The sequence below is a fragment of the Salvelinus namaycush genome, chromosome 10 (assembly GCF_016432855.1).
Source record: "Salvelinus namaycush isolate Seneca chromosome 10, SaNama_1.0, whole genome shotgun sequence".
Taxonomy (NCBI): Eukaryota; Metazoa; Chordata; class Actinopteri; order Salmoniformes; family Salmonidae; genus Salvelinus; species Salvelinus namaycush.
This window is the reverse complement of record NC_052316.1, coordinates 3,404,293-3,420,780: the sequence shown is the minus strand read 5'-3', so window position 1 is coordinate 3,420,780 and position 16,488 is coordinate 3,404,293. Positions and strand designations below refer to the sequence as shown.

Sequence of the window (16,488 nt, the reverse complement as noted above, 5' to 3'; positions counted from 1 at the left end):
TGTTTTTGGGAAACCCAGCCCTGTCCAATTGTAATTTTAATGAATGATGCACATTCATGCACAATGATTTTACTGCCACACTGGTATAGTAGCATAACCCAAGATTTAAAGCAATTTTAGTATTTTCTAAAGTCTAGCAAGCTAAGATAGTTAGACAAGCTACTCTAACTTGATTGATAGCCTGAAATGGCTTGGTAGCTAGTCATGAGATTGTGAACCTATCTAGCTGGTTAGCTAAAGTCTACTTAATAAAATTGCTATGTCGCTAGTATTATAGAGAAACAAGAAAGCATTTTATTTGTATTTATTCATCAAAAAGGAATCAATAGGCTACATAACTTGATCAAATTAATTTACAAACATACCTCCTGCGAGTCCAGCCTATCATTGGCAGCTAAAATCACTCTCTCCTCCTCCACTGTCTGCACGCACTAAAGTATCTAGCATCCAGCCTAGCATATATCTTTGCTCCGTGGTGCACCTTGGAAGGAATCACTTACTACTGAGAAAATAAAAATATTTGTATAAATATTTATAAAACATGGGTTTAAAAAGGAAGTTTAGTAATTATTTTAACATCTGAAAAAAATATAATATGTGATCGTCTGCCTCGATTCAGTCTTATGTATCAAAATTTGAAATTGTGTTTTTTTTACATTGGATAAAAGTAGAGACTCAGAGCTAGAAAATGGTATATCATACACTACAATGGGAAAGTAATTCTGCTTTGAAAGTTGATAAACTTGTAACCCCGCTTTTGAGAAAATGGCATCGTTCACACCCTCTTACGCCTTAGCCCCACCCATCTCTTTAAGGATTCACATGTGAGGCCATGTGGTAAACACACTATATAAAATAAAATCTAAATGTATTTGTCACATGCACAGGATACAGAAGGTGTAAACAGTACAGTGAAATGGTTAGAGCAATATCAAAAACAGAAAGTGTCCAGATAAAAATATTTGATCATTATTAGATGACACTTACCTGACACACTTGTCTAAATTGATGGGTCATGTGAAGGAAATGCTATAACCAAACCCCAGGCACATCGAGCTAAGTGGCTGTGTCACTATTGTCTAGACATGTAGACATGCTCATGAAATACTATAGATAGCTAACTAGCTAAACAATGACCCAGCATAATCCCAACACATACTAGCTACTACCAATATAAACATTGTCATAGCTGTAGTATGAATCTGCAGGTAGCTAAAGCTAACAAACTAGGTTCAATGTTAGTTATCTAACATTAGGCTATAACTAGCAATTGTCGTGGTAATTTCCTGTATTACTAAATGGAAAGAATTTACAAACCACACACAAGTCAGAGTTATATTTTAAACTCCATCTTTAATTATATGAGCTTCACCATAGCCCTTTGACTCTCAGATCAATTCAGTGTCTATAAATGAATTCTCTGAGAGTGCTTACTAAACAATTCTTAGTATCTTTTATAGCCAAGATACACCCCTCTCAACTTACATGACGAACCACAGATCTTAGGAACTTCACAAAGGGCCTTTTACTTGAAAGAGGAGTATCCCATAGCCAGATAGCATTAGCTATAAATTATTGTTCAGTTTGCTCTCTAAGACGAGGTTCTACTTCTCATTCTTGGTACTTCATATTACCAAAACATTACCTCATCCAATGGCATATATCAATTGTCAATTCTAGATACACCCATCTCAAATACAACCCCTCTTCTCCCCACTCCTGGAGAAGCTCACTAAGGGGAGTGAACCTCTAGGTCATATACTATGAAAGATAAGTTCAACATCAGAGGGTTGGTATAATGGTTCCAGACACTGCCATACTGCTCCCCCCAATGGGAAAAGGAGGGAATGACTGGAGTACAGACATAGTGGAGCCCTTCACATGGTTTCACAGATATATTCATTATGAAGACAATGTTCAAACCTGACTTCTCCCTTTCTGATATTCTGCCTATTACCAGACATGTAAAAGACAAGCCTGACCTCTCCCCTCTCTGGGCCCCAAGTGACTTTTCCCTAGCGGAGAAAGGAAAATGCAACTGCCAACAGTATAGTCCAAAAGAAGACATTCTAATGACAAGTATAAAGTAAATAAAACATCTTATTTATCTATGTTACCTAACTAATTTTGATTCAGCTACGACACAATGCAACTGGATTTCTAATATTACTACACAGATCATACACGTAACGTTAGTTAGCCAGCCAGCAAGCTAATGTTCGCTAGCTAGCTAACAGTACACTTTAACTTGCAATGAAAACGACTTTCTGACAAAATTAGAAACGTATAATACCTGAAAACGTAGCTAGACTCTTACCCATATACATGGACGAATGCTTCACAGCAGACTGGAAGCATTTAACCCTGTTTTATTTGTAGCTACATGTTGTTTGGCCAGCGCTGTGGCAAGTCACTCCGGTACACACTGACCATGGCATATGCAGAAAGTAGCCCAACACTTTTTCTAACTGATCTGTCGATAGCGCCTGCTAAATTCAGGGCATCAATGTTGTTGAGAAAAGTAGCAAAACATTTTTGGACTACTAAACAACTACTGATTTAGAACCACGGAGTTACCTTAAGTTGCAAAGAAAACAGGCGCTGCCTCCACTATTCCAGCACCATTTACACTTCAAAATTTCAACATCATCTAGTCACCTATGCTTAGTCTAATACAATTGACAACTAAAAGATACCAAAAACTATTTAGTCCAATCACAGTAAGTTAAATATGCTGTACTTGTCCATGGTACTGATTTCTGTGTCTGTCGGTATGTGTGTGCGTGCGTGCAAGTAGAAAAAAACATGTTGACTAACCTTATTTGTAGATAAACGCCAATGACATCCTCTTTCATGTTGCCTAAACGGTCTTTGACTATGTCATACAGTACATGCTTTTAGGTTTTGTTGTACTAGGGTATCTGGCTATAATGCTTGCTAGCTAGCCTAACTTCTTTTCATGGGCCAGCTAGTTAACATTAGCCTACTACATCTACCTACATGTTGAACTTCCATCCTCTCAGACCAGGGGCACAATGTATGAATTAGTGGTAGATCAGAATTGCCGTTATAATCATTTGCCAGTACGGAGAATTAAGTAAAATCACAATTCCAAATCCCTATCTCCACCAATGGATAATTTAGGAAAGGGATGATTTTAGCAAGCTAGGCCAGCCACCAGAGGACAATGACAGTCCCAGATGCAACAATTCAATTTTTTTTCTGTCAATGACGCTTGACTTCTGGTGTGATGCCAAATCCAAACTGGCTTCCCTTGACACTTTTTTTGGTGCACCAGGACCATTCACAGCTGAGTGGCTAAGGCCAAATGCTCGCTGGCTTCCCTTGTATTCAATGCTACGGGCGGCAACAATGTCATACTCTTTATGACCAGAAAGCATCAGATAGATGGGTTACACATACAGAGACAGAGACCCGCTGTTTCGCTCGCTCGGATGCTTTTTCTGGTGAGAAACATTCAGCCTCTTGCGAATTGAAGGAAATGTATGAAACACAGAGACAAAAGCCAAATTATTTGGTACTTTTTTTTCTTGGTAAAATTCTTGTGGAAGCCTGACTTCCCTTGGCATCCATGAATAGATGTCATGCCACTGCGTCCAACCGGCCTCACAACGGCAGACCACGTGTAACCACGCAAGCACAGGACCTCCACATCTGGTTTCTTCACCTACAGAATCACCTGAGACCAGCCACCCAGACAGCTGATGGAACTGTGGGTTTGCACAACCCAATAATTTCTGCAAAACTGTCAGAAACGTCTGGACCTGACTGCAGTTCGGAGTCATAACGGACTTCAGTGGGCAAATGCTCACCTTCGATGGCTACTGGCACACTGGAGAAGTGTGCTCTTCACGAATGAATCCTGGTTTCAGCTGTAGAGTGCAGATGGCAGACAGCATGTATGGCATCATGTGGTTTGCTGATGTCATCGTTGTGAACAGAGTGGCCCACGGTGGTGGTGGGGTTATGGTATGGGCAGGCATAAGCTATGGACAATGAACACAATTGTATTTTATAAACGACAATTTGAATGCACAGAGACACCGTGACGAGATCCTGAGGCCCATTGTCGTGCCATTTATACCCAGCCATCATCTCATGTTTCAGTATGATAATGACCGGCCCCATGCCGCAAGCGTTGGTACTCAATTCCTAGAAGCTGAAAATGTCCCAGTTCTTCCATGGCCTGCACACTCACCAGACATGTCACCCATTGAGCATGTTTGGGATGCTCTGCATCGACATGTACGAGAGGGTGTTCCAGTTCCCACCAATATCCAGCAAACTTCACACAGCCACTGAATAGGAGTGGGACAACATTCCACGGGCCACAATCAACAGCCTGATCAACTCTATGTGAAGGAGATGTGTCGTGCTGCATGAGGTAAATTGTGGTCACACCAGAGACTGACTGGTTTTCTGAAATCCATAGATTAGGGCCTAATGAATTCATTTAAATTGACTGATTTCCTTATGAACTGTAACTCAGTAAAATCTTTGAAATTGTTGCATGTTGTGTTTATTTTTGTTCAGTGTAATAATCTAATTAAACTATTTTTTTTTATTACATAAAAAAAATATAGAGGGAGCATGTGCCCCCTATGGGCATGACACCTCTGCCTCCCCATGTACGTCTGAGGATTCAGATACATGTGGCAGGTGGTAGACAGACCACAGAGCATCGCGACCTAGCCTAAACACAGGTTCTTCCATAGGAGAGCCACACAGGCACCTGAAATGCCCTCTGATCAAAATTAGACGGGCCTCATAATATGCTTCTAAGTGGAAACACAAACAGTTATTTTTAACTTTGTGGGAGTCTCAGGCTACATCATATAAACTATAAAAATGCCCTACATGCATCTGAATATATTTTTAACTGATTAAGAAGTTGCAAACTGAAGAGGCTACATAGCCAGAATATTAATTTGTTCTTCGCTTAGGCCTACCTTTGGCATCTGTGTTGGCATCTGTGTTGGCATCTGTGTTGGCATCTGTGTTGGGGACACAGGAATTCACGCTGGATGCCTGCCCTCGCATAAGCTCGATTGGCAAATGCCAAGATCTTTCCACGAGCCACAATAACATATTTCATTTGTCGCGGAAACACCTCTGTAGGGACTGGTATAGGACATGCCTGGAAAACAGTGCTGTGAAATAGGATACAATGTAGGAAAGATACGTTTAGTTTGCGACGATTCGGTGCGATTCAGTTTAATTAGAGAACAAAATCGATGCGATTTCGTTCGATGCGACATGATTTAATGCACCAACATATGTCGCATAAACATACGTTTAAATCTGCTGCTGATGGAGCGCATGAACTGGGCCTCTGAATTTGATCTGTCTGAGCTGAACAGATCACGCTGGATTCAGATGTTCACAGAATGTGTAACAGCCTAAATTAACTTAACAAAAATGATCGTTCAAGTAAGAATAAGGCAGGTCTGATGCTGAAAAAAAAAGAGGAAATGATTGCATACTTCACCAATATTTTATTTTAGCAAACAAAGTAGTGTGTAGTTCCAGTAGTTAGCTACATCGCTACATGGCAAAAAAGTAATTAACTACTGAAAACACTACCGATATTTGAATTTAGTTTAACTACGCCCAAGATGCAATGCAAAATGTAGGTAAATTACTAGTTAAACTACATGTAATTCACTACTCCCCAACACTGGTATGTACATGATGTATGTCTATGGTGTGTATTATGCAGACACCTGATCTGAGCCTTAAAGGAGACTAGGCATCTACCACCCCGCTACCACTATCAGACTGGGAGGGGGGGGGGGGGGGTAATGTAGCCTGTTTTTCGTTCCCCCCACTTTCAACCACCTTCAACCACTAATTAACTTGTAATTTTTGAAGATTAAGATTCCTCGTTATGAAATTATCAACTTTACTCTGTATATCTAAATATGACCATATACACTGATTGTTTAAAGCAAAACTAGCAAAAACGATTGCTGATGGTGAACCTGAACAATCAAAATAAAATATAATGTATAATGTAATATATAAATATAATATAACGTTCAGCAGGTATAGCCAGATGAGAGTTGTGCCTCCGGTAGCTTACTTTTAAATAATAGAGAAGATGAGGGTGCATGGAAGTGATGATCCCACTGATGGTGTGCTCTTCATGGCAGCTGAGTGGCTGCCATGGAGACAACAAAAAAACATGATTTGGGGGATTTTCATGAACTGTAATCCATAGAATAGTCATTTGGAGGAAGGAGTTGACCTATATTTGGCATAAGTATAAAAAAGCATAACTGAGAAATAATTGATCAAAGTTGGCATATGTATGACATTTTGGTCTTACCCAGGCCTCCTTTAAGATTCCATAGTGACTCATCTGTAAGTGCTAGAAAGCAAACATTGGTGTCTTATGAAGCTTTACTCCTTGCTCTGTAATATGAGTAGTATGTTAATTTCAATAGAAACATTTGTTTACATTAATTTATGAATATAGATAAATATAAACATGAATATTGAAAGTATTCTTTTTTTGGATTTGGCATTTATTTTTATTTTGGAACAAAATATACTCTACGTGCCTATCAAAGTCCCAGAGTGGAATCTCTGCTACTTTTAGAGTTATTATCCAGTTCGTAAGCGTTACCAACAGAGTGAATGTAACAATTTATTCAAAATGATCACCTCTGATGGTGATTTGCAGGATGTGCAAGTACAAGTAAAAGGAGGGCTGTGATTTGTTACATTGCCTACTATGCCAATTTCTATATATAAAATAGGCCATAACTTAGAATTGGCTGAGATCCCACTCGGGAACATTGATATGCCCTTAGAGTACATTATGTTGAACAATATATAGAACAATTTGCCAAATCGAAAATGTTATATATTCAATATTCAAGTTTATATTTTTCAATATGAATAAATTAATGTAAAACTATTTTTTATTGTAATCAAAATTCTACTCATATTACAGAGCAAGTGGTAAAGCTTCATATGATAAATGTTTTCCTTGTAGCATGTACAGATTAAACATTATGGAGTCTTAAAGGACACTTGGGTAAGGCCAACATTTTATAAATATGCCAACTTTGATTCATTATTTCTCAATTATGCATTTAGAAAAGTAAAATACAATAGAAGTCAGAGGTTTACATACACCTTAGCCAAATACATTTAAACTCAGTTTCACAATTCCTGACATTTAATCCTAGTAAAATTCCGTTTTAGGTCAGTTAGGATCACCACTTTATTTTTATTTATTTATTTCATCACATTCCCCATGGAACAAAAGTTGACATACACTCAATTAGTATTTGGTAGCATTGCCTTTAAATTGTCTAACTTGGGTCAAACGTTTTGGGTAGCCTTCCACAATAAGTTGGGTGAATTTTGTCCCATTCCTCCTGACGGAGCTGGTGTAGCTGAGTCAGATTGTAGGCCTCCTTGCTCGCACAATTTCTTTCAGTTCTGCCCACAAATGTTCTAAAGGATTGAGGTCAGGGCTTTGTGATGGCCACTCCAATACCTTGATTTTGTTGTCCTTTAGCCATTTTGCCAAAACTTTGGAAGTATGCTTGGGGTCATTGTCCATTTGGAAGACCCATTTGGACCAAGCTTTAACTTCCTGACCGATGTCTTGAGATGTTGCTTCAATATATCCACATCATTTTCCTACCTCATGATGCCATCTATTTTGTGAAGTACACCAATCCCTCCTGCAGCAAAGCACCCCCACAACATGATACTGCCACCCCCGTGCTTCACGGTTGGGATAGTGTTTGTCGGCTTGCAAGCCTCCCCCTTTTTCCTCCAAACATAACGATGGTCATTATGGCCAAACAGTTCTATTTTTGTTTCATCAGACCACAGGACATTTCTACAAAAAGTACAATCTTTGTCCCCATGTGCAGTTGCAAACCGTAGTCTGGCTTTTTTTAATGGCAGTTTTGGAGCAGTGGCTTCTTCCTTGCTGAGCAGCCTTTCAGGTTATGTCGATATAGGACTCGTTTTACTGTGGATATAGATACTTTTGTGCCTGTTTCCTCCAGCATCTTCACAAGGTCCTTTGCTGTTGTTCTGGGATTGATTTTCACTTTTCACACCAAAGTACATTCATCTCTAGGAGACAGAACGCGTCTTCTTCCTGAGCGGTATGACGGCTGCGTGGTCCCATGGTGTTTATACTTGCGTATTATTGTTTATACAGATGAACGTGGTACCTTCAGGCGTTTGGAAATTGCTCCCAAAGATGAACCAGACTTGTGGAGGTCTACAATTTTTTTTCTGAGGTCTTGGCTTATTTCTTTTGATTTCCCCATGATGTCAAGCAAAGAGGCACTGAGTTTGAAGGTAGGCCTTGAAATACATCCACAGGTACACCTCCAATTGACTCAAATGATGTCAACTAGCCTATCAGAAGCTTCTAAAGCCATGATATCATTTTCTGGAATTTTCCAAGCTGTTTAAAAGGCACAGTCAACTTAGTGTATGTAAAACTTCTGACCCACTGGAATTGTGATACAGTGAAATAATCTGGCTGTAAACAATTGTTGGAAAAATTACTTATCATGCACAAAGTAGATGTCCTAACCGACTTGCCAAAACTATAGTTTGTTAACAAGACATTTGTGGAGTGGTTGAAAAACAAGTTTTAATGACTCCAACCTGTATGTAAACTTCAGACTTCAACTGTATATCTCAGCAATTGGTCCTCTAAAGGACTATTCTATTGTAATAAAATCCCCAAAATGATGGTCTTTTTTTGTCTGAGTTTTGTGAGGAATCACTGGTTCAGAAACCCCTTTGAATGCAAAATGCACCAGATACATGAAACTATGCAGTCATGCATGGCATAAAACCAACAATAACTGATTCAGAATAACAGGCCCCTTGTTAATGACGGAAAAGGACCCCATTAGGAAAATGGCAAAGTTTTTAGGTCATTAAAAAAGATTAAAGGTCCAATGCATTCGATTTTAATCGCAATATCAAATTATCTGGGTAACAAATAAGTACCCTGTTTTCAATTAAAATGGTCAAAAAGAAACAAAAATAGCTTCTTTGCTATTAGACATTTCTCAAGCAATAATTTTGCTAGGACTGTCTGGGAATGGGAAAACGATCTGTTATAGGCAGAAAGATTTGGTACGCTTTCTTATTGGTCTATTAACTAAATTTACCAAAAACTCCATCCCACCAAAACAGACTGAAATTCCAGGCGGTCGTTTCAAACAGCTCTTACACTTAAAAGGGCATTATCATAATTTTCACAATATTATCCCAACCTCATTGTGTGGAAAAATATATAACACCTAGGAAAGTCAAGTTTTGACTGCACTGGGCCTTTAAAAGGAAGATGATGCACATGCGGACAATTCCTTTAGTTCTAAGAGCCCTAGCCATTTAATTGATATGGACCCATTGTCCAACATAAATCAGGGAGGCAGGGGCAACACAGAAGGCCACAGTAATGCAGCATTAAGAATTGAAGAAGAGGGAGAAATAATGAACACATGACAGAGTGAACGTTCCTCTTGGGAGCTATTCCATAATCCAGAGGCGATGACTAATTGCATGCTTCTGGGTTTGTCACCATTTGAGAACGCGCACCATTTTCTTCCTGCAATCAGCTTCAGGAGAATGGAAGAAATTGCCTTATAATAGTCTATGGTCTGGAAAAAGAGGGCCAGCGACCTCGGACAGTTTTATGGTTGCAGTCTCTAGCTACATAGTTATGTTTGAAGCCTTCCTGAAAACAAAGGCCCCACTGTACTGGAAAAGTCCAATCCGAGCTTCATTCGGATTTCGAAAAACAGTTAGTTTTCTGAATACCCCTTATCGCAGTGCAAATATCAACACATCCAGTCATCCTGGTGATAACGATAAGCTGCAATTAGATGCAAGGCAGAGAGGCAAGTAGAGCAGCTTAAGAGCTTTCCAGTATCCATTAGTTTAACAGAGTTGAACAGAGTGAAATTATAACTCCACACAGACTGCATACACACAGAAAATGCATTGAGTTTCAAATCAGAAATATAGGTTATTTTGCCTATAATTGGCATTGTGAAATGACCTCTTAATTCATTTCAAAAACCCCGCCAAGGACATTCAAAATGGTCCCCATATCCATTGCCATGCGTTCCAGTCTGTCAGATCTGCACAGAGTCAATGACCCGGTTGTGGAGTGGTAAACTTGTTTGTTGAGCTGATTCATACCACGGGGATAATCTCTAGCCCAATGAACCATTGGGATTCAGGCACAGCTTCTGCCACTGATCACAAGCAACCCAGATTAATTCCCTGGTGTCAGACTCCTCTCTAGAGAGATCGTCTGAGGTGTAAGTCGGTTTGACATGACAGCCGTCGGGCATGCAGAGAATAGGGCAAAAATAGTGCAATCCATCATCGCTGTTGCTAAGGTAATTTTGTGATGAGCGCCATCAACTATTAATCACAAAATAACTAACAATATCTCATCACTGCTGTTCACAGGCCAAGCCAGACAACCAGATGCAATTCAGCTTTTTTAATTCAATACATAAAACCTACAACAAAATGCATAAGTTATATCACTTAAATGAAATAGTTCTTCGTATTCAGGTCCAAGTGAAAATTATGATAATACACTTTCAGTGTAAGAGCTGTTCGAAAAGACCGCCTGAAATTTCAGCATCTTTTGGTGTGACGGAGTTTTGGCCTGCCTGGTGAATTATACTGAAAAATATATATAAAACGCAACATGTAAAGCTTTGGTCCCATGTTTCATCAACCAAAATAAAATATCCCCGAAATGTTCCATACGAACAAAAGGCTTATTTCTCTCAAATTTGAAGGACAAATTATTTTACATCCTTGTTAGTGAGCATTTCTCCTTTGCCAAGACAATTCATCCACCTGACAGGTGTGGCATATCAAGAAGCTGATTAAACAGCATGATCATTACACAGGTGCACCTTGTGCTGGGGCAACAAAAGGCCACTCTAAAATGTGCAATTTTGTCACAAAACATAATGCCACAAATATGCCACCTCCAACGTCATTTTAGAAAATTTGGCAGTACGTCCAACCAGCCTCACAACCGCAAACCACATGTAACCACGCCAGCCAGGACATCCACATCGGAAAAAAGAAACGTCCTCACTGTCAACTACATTCATTTTCAGCAAACTTAACATGTGCAAATATTTGTATAAACATAACAAGATTCAACAACAGACATAAACTGAACAAATTCAAAACACAAGTGAATAACATAAATTGAATAATGTGTCCCTGAACAAAGGGGGGGTCAAAATCAAAAGTAACAGTCAGTATATGGTGTGGCCATCAGCTGCATTAAGTACTGCAGTGCATCTCCACCTCATGAACTGCACCAGATTTGCCAGTTCTTGCTGTGAGATATTACCCCACTCTTCCACCAAGGCACCTGCAAGTTCCTAGACATTTCTGGGGGGGAATGGCCCTAACCCTCACCCTCCGATCCAACAGGTCCCAGACGTGATCAATGGGATTGAGATCCAGGCTCTTCGCTGGCCATGGCAGAACACTGACATTCCTGTCTTGCAGGAAATCACGCACAGAACGAGCAGTATGGCTGGTGGCATTGTTATGCTGGAGGGTCATGTCAGCATGAGCCTGCAGGAAGGGTACCACATGAGGGAGGAGAATGTCTTCCCTGTAACGTACAGCATTGAGATTGCCTGCATTGACAACAAGCTCAGCCAGATGATGCTGTGACACACAGCCCCAAACCATGACGGACTCTCCACCTCCAAATCCCGCTCCAGAGTACAGGCCTCTGTGTAACGTTCATTCCTTCGACAATAAACGCAAATCCGACCATCACCCCTGGTGAGACAAGACCGTGACTCGTCAGGAAAGAGCACTTTTTGCCAGTCCTGTCTGGTCCAGCGACGGTGGGTTTGTGCCCATAGGCACAAACGTTGTTACCGGTTGTTACCGGTGATGTCTGGTGAGGACCCGCCTTACAACAGGCCTACAAGCCCTCAGTCCAGTCTCTATCAGCCTATTGCGGACAGTCTGAGCACTGATGGAGGGATTGTGCGTTCCTGGTGTAACTCGGGCAGTTGTTGCCATCCTGTACCTGTCCCACAGGTGTGATGTTCGGATGTACCGATCCTGTGCAGGTGTTACACGTGGTCTGCCACTGCGAGGATGATCAGCTGTCCGTCCTGTCTCCCTGTAGCGCTGTCTTAGGCGGACATGGCAATTTATTGCCCTGGCCACATATGCAGTCCTCATTCCTCCTTGCAGCATGCCTAAGGCACGTTCACGCAGATGAGCAGGGACCCTGGGCATCTTTCTTTTGGTGCTTTTCAGAGTCAGTAGAAAGGGCTCTTTAGTGTCCTACGTTTTCATAACTGTGACCTTAATTGCGTACTGTCTGTGAGCTGTTAGTGTCTTAACGACCGTTCCACAGGTGCATGTTCATTAATTGTTTATGGTTCACTGAACAAGCATGGGAAACAGTGTTTAAACCCTTTACAATGAAGATCTGTGAAGTTACTTGGATTTTCACAAATAATATTTGAAAGATAGGGTCGTGAAAAAGAGACATTTCCCGGCAGCTGATGAAACTGAGGAGTATTTCTGTCTGTGGGGAAAAACTCATTCTGATTGGCTGGGACTGGCTCCCTAGTGGGCCCTCCCAGGCCCACCCACCCATGTCCAGTCATGTGAAATCCATAGATTAGAGACAAATGTATTTATTTCAATTGACTGATTGTCACATTTATATTTTTGTTCAGTATAGAATGCGGAGACAGGACAGTACAGGTGCGTCAAAGCTGGGACCGAGAGTGAAAAACAGCTTCTATGTCCAGCCCATCAGACGGTTAAATAGTCACTACCAGCCGGTCTCCGCCCAGTACCCTGCCCTGAACTTAGTCACTGATACTAGCTGACTACCACCCGGTACTCTATCCTGCTGCCCTATGTACATAGTCATTAATCACTGGTCACTTTTTAATGTTTACATACTGTTTTACCCATTTCATATGTATATACTGTATTCTAGTCAAGGCTAATCCTAGATAACACTGCTGCACACACATTTCCTATTCATATACTGGCCACACTGTCTATATATACAGACACACACACACAGTACCAATCAAAAGTTTGGACACACCTACTCGTTCAAGGGTTTTTCTTTATTTTTTACTATTTTCTACATTTAAGAATACGTTTGATGTCTTCACTATATGAAATCACACAAGTAGTTACCAAAAGTGTCAAACAAATCAAAATATTTTAGATTCTTCAAAGTAGCCACCCTTTGCCTTGATGACAGCTTTACACACTCTTGGCATTCTCTCAACCAGATTATATATATATATATATATATATATATATAGAGATAGATAGATAGATAGATAGATAGATAGATAGATAGATAGATAGATAGATAGATAGATAGATAGATAGATAGATAGATAGATAGATAGATAGATAGATTTCTATAACCGGTAAGAAATGTCTAATTAGCGGTGAGGACTAGTAGCGTTTCAATCGTTGACGTCACTTGCTCTTAAGACCTTGAAGTAGTTGTTCCGAGGGTGACTGTTGTCGATGTGTGCAGAGGGTCCCTGGTTCAAGTCCAGTTTGGGGCGAGGAGAGGGACGAAAGCAATACAGTTACATTGGTGCCATGACCCTGATCACTGCGGAGAAGGAGTTCAAAGGGGGGTGAGTGTAACCGGTGTGAAATGGCTACTTAGCGGTGCGCGCTAGTAGTGTTTCAATTGGTGTCGTCACTTGCTCTGAGACCTTGAAGTAGTTGTTTCCCTTGCTCTACAAAGACCGCAACTTTTGTGGAGCGATAGGTAACAATGCTTCAAGGGTGACTGTTGTCTATGTTTTTTGTGTGTGCAGAAGGTCCTTGGTTCAAGCCCAGGTTGGGGCGAGGGACGGAAGCAATACTGATATATATATATATATATATATATCGGACTCTGGCATTGATCGTTCTGATACTTCTCAATTTCTTTTCATTTTGGGGGATTTGTGTGTACTTTCACTGCACCTGCGATAACATCTGCAAAATATGTGTATGTGACCAATGATATGTGTATTTGATCAATAGCCTACCCTATTTTTCTGATGTCAATCATGTCTTTAGGAGGCACTGTAACTAGCTTGCTTACAACTTGTGATGAGTGTGTTGCAGAAATAAATAGGCCTATACTAAAACATTTACAAAGGTTTGCTACAGAGGCAGTTAGTATGTTATAAATTTCGAGATATGAATTATGAAAGCCCATTTTTTTTTCGAGGGGGAGTGCCCTTTTTTCATTTTGAGACCCTGCCCCCAGAAAGGTCTGTGCATGGCCCTGCATACAGTGCAGATACATTCTTCAAATTCATTATTTTACACAACATCTCATAACAGCACTGGAAAACAATGGTTGGCCAACCCCTGACCAAAATGGCTGATCTCATCATAGGAAGGTTCATCCATTCTATGATTCTAATTCTATGAAAAAAACACACGGGCTAAGAATGGCTTGTTTTTTTGTAGCGCGAGTGACCCAGTTTAGAATTGCTAACGTTGAATGCAACACTGAAATGAATCAAATTATAGGCTGCTTATTGTTTGGTGTCACAGCACTATTTGGTTAGATATTGAAACTCTGTCGTCCGTGAATGCAGAGACAGAGGGAAATTGAAGCTGCTTTGCTTGTTTTCCTACCTCAGGAGAGCCGTATCGCCTTGTCGGGTGACCACACTTTCAATCGATGCATAGTCCACAGTTTGTCCAGCGGGTAAGCACGAAGGCAAAAAGCAGCACAGACTGAGAATTATAGCGGTAAGCCATTGACTGGAGACACACACATCCTGCACCGCAATCATTATGTCCATCACAGCTGGATTGAATATTATCCAAGTCGCATGAAAACCTTAAAGCAAAGCTTTTATTCCCACAGTTTCCTCCTCAAAAGCCTAAAGAAATGGCGCGTCGTATAATGTAGTTTTCCAGGTTTGTTTTGTTGGAGCCGTAGCCTACTGTGCGCTAGTAAGTGCAGCCTACTCTCCAGTGGCTTGCACACCATCTAGTGAAGAAATGCGATAAAATGGGAGCAGACCTAGCGGCAGACAACTCCCAGGCTCTGATCCTGTTGCCATGCGGCCGTTTCCCAGGCAACCTGTTCCCAGTGGTTCGTGATAGAGCAGTTAAAGGGTTGTCACTAGTTACCACAGCCAGAAAGTCAAAATATCATAACAAAGAATGAACAAAAATGTGTTTTTTTGTCATAATTTAATCTTAGGGTTAGGCATAATGTTCGTAGTGTGGTTAAATCTGGGGTTAAGGTTAGAGTTTCGTTTAAAATAAGAGTTTAATAAGAGACATTGTAGCTATTTATAGGCGGGGTTTAGCCATAATGATGATTTTGTGGCTGAGGTAACTAGAGACGACCCAGTAAAGGTGCTACAGTACTGTCTACATCACTACCCAATAGCAATTAAAGATCGATTGGAGAATCATCCTCAGGGACAGATCGAAATTTACTGGGGGCAGGGGTGATCCAAAATAGGGGAGGGTTGTAACAATGGTTATGTTTGGCTTTGGGGGGTGAGGGGGGGGGGGGGGGGGCACATGGGAGGGTAGTGCCTTTTTTCCCCTGGTCTGCTCGTATTTTCCCAATAAACAATGGCTTGACTTACTTTTGATATTACCCTAATAAAGTTTAGAAACTTTTGTGAAGTTATGGTATGGCTGATATTAGTTTTATTTTTCTAAATCTGTATAGTAGCTGACATAAAGAAATGCTTGTCGGTGGCATATCTCTCTGGGGTCAGTCCTAAGCTTCTCTTCCTTTACAGTATATATATATATATATAGTACCATTCAAAAGTTTGGACACACCTACTCATTCAAGGGTTTTTTCTTTATTTTTACTATTTTCTACATTGTAGAATAATAGTGACCACATCAAAACTATGAAAAAACATATCAAATGATGTAGTAACCAAATATGTTATAACAAATCAAAATATATTTTAGATTCTTCAAAGTAGCCACCCTTTGCCTTGATGACAGCTTTGCACACTCTTGGCATTCTCTCAACCAACTTCACTTGGAATGCTTTTCCAACAGTCTTGAAGGAGTTCCCACGTATGCTGAGCACTTGTTGGATGCTTTTCCATCACTCTGTGGTCCAACTCATCCCAAACCATGTCAATTGGGTTGAGGTCGTGTGATTGTGGAGTCCAGGTCATCTGATTCAGCACTCCATCACTCTCCTTCTTGGTCAAATAGCCCTTACACAGCCTGGAGGTGTTGGGTCATTGTCCTGTTGAAAACAAATGATAGTCCCACTAAGCGCAAACAAGATGGGATTACATATTGCTGCAGAATGATGTGGTAGCCATGCTGGTTAAGTGTGGCTTGAATTCAAAATAAATCACAGTGTCACCAGCCAAGCACCATCACATCTCCTCCTCCGTGCATCATGGTGGGAAC

The 16,488-nt window shown here is 40.5% G+C and overlaps 1 protein-coding gene across 4 annotated transcripts in view; it reads right to left on the bottom strand.

Annotated features, from left to right (window-relative positions):
- Positions 1 to 15,149, bottom strand: part of negr1 (neuronal growth regulator 1) — a 390,601-nt gene extending 375,452 nt beyond the window's left edge. For 2 of the 4 annotated variants that reach the window (XM_039002066.1, XM_039002068.1), the window contains exon 1: positions 14,716 to 15,147. In XM_039002066.1, coding sequence (XP_038857994.1) covers positions 14,716 to 14,885 — 170 coding nt within the window. In that variant the 5' untranslated portion in view covers positions 14,886 to 15,147. Of the gene's footprint in view, positions 1 to 14,715 lie in introns of all 4 variants that reach the window. The other 2 variants (XM_039002065.1, XM_039002069.1) reach the window with 2 other exon arrangements.
- Between the last annotated feature and the right edge of the window lie 1,339 nt (positions 15,150 to 16,488).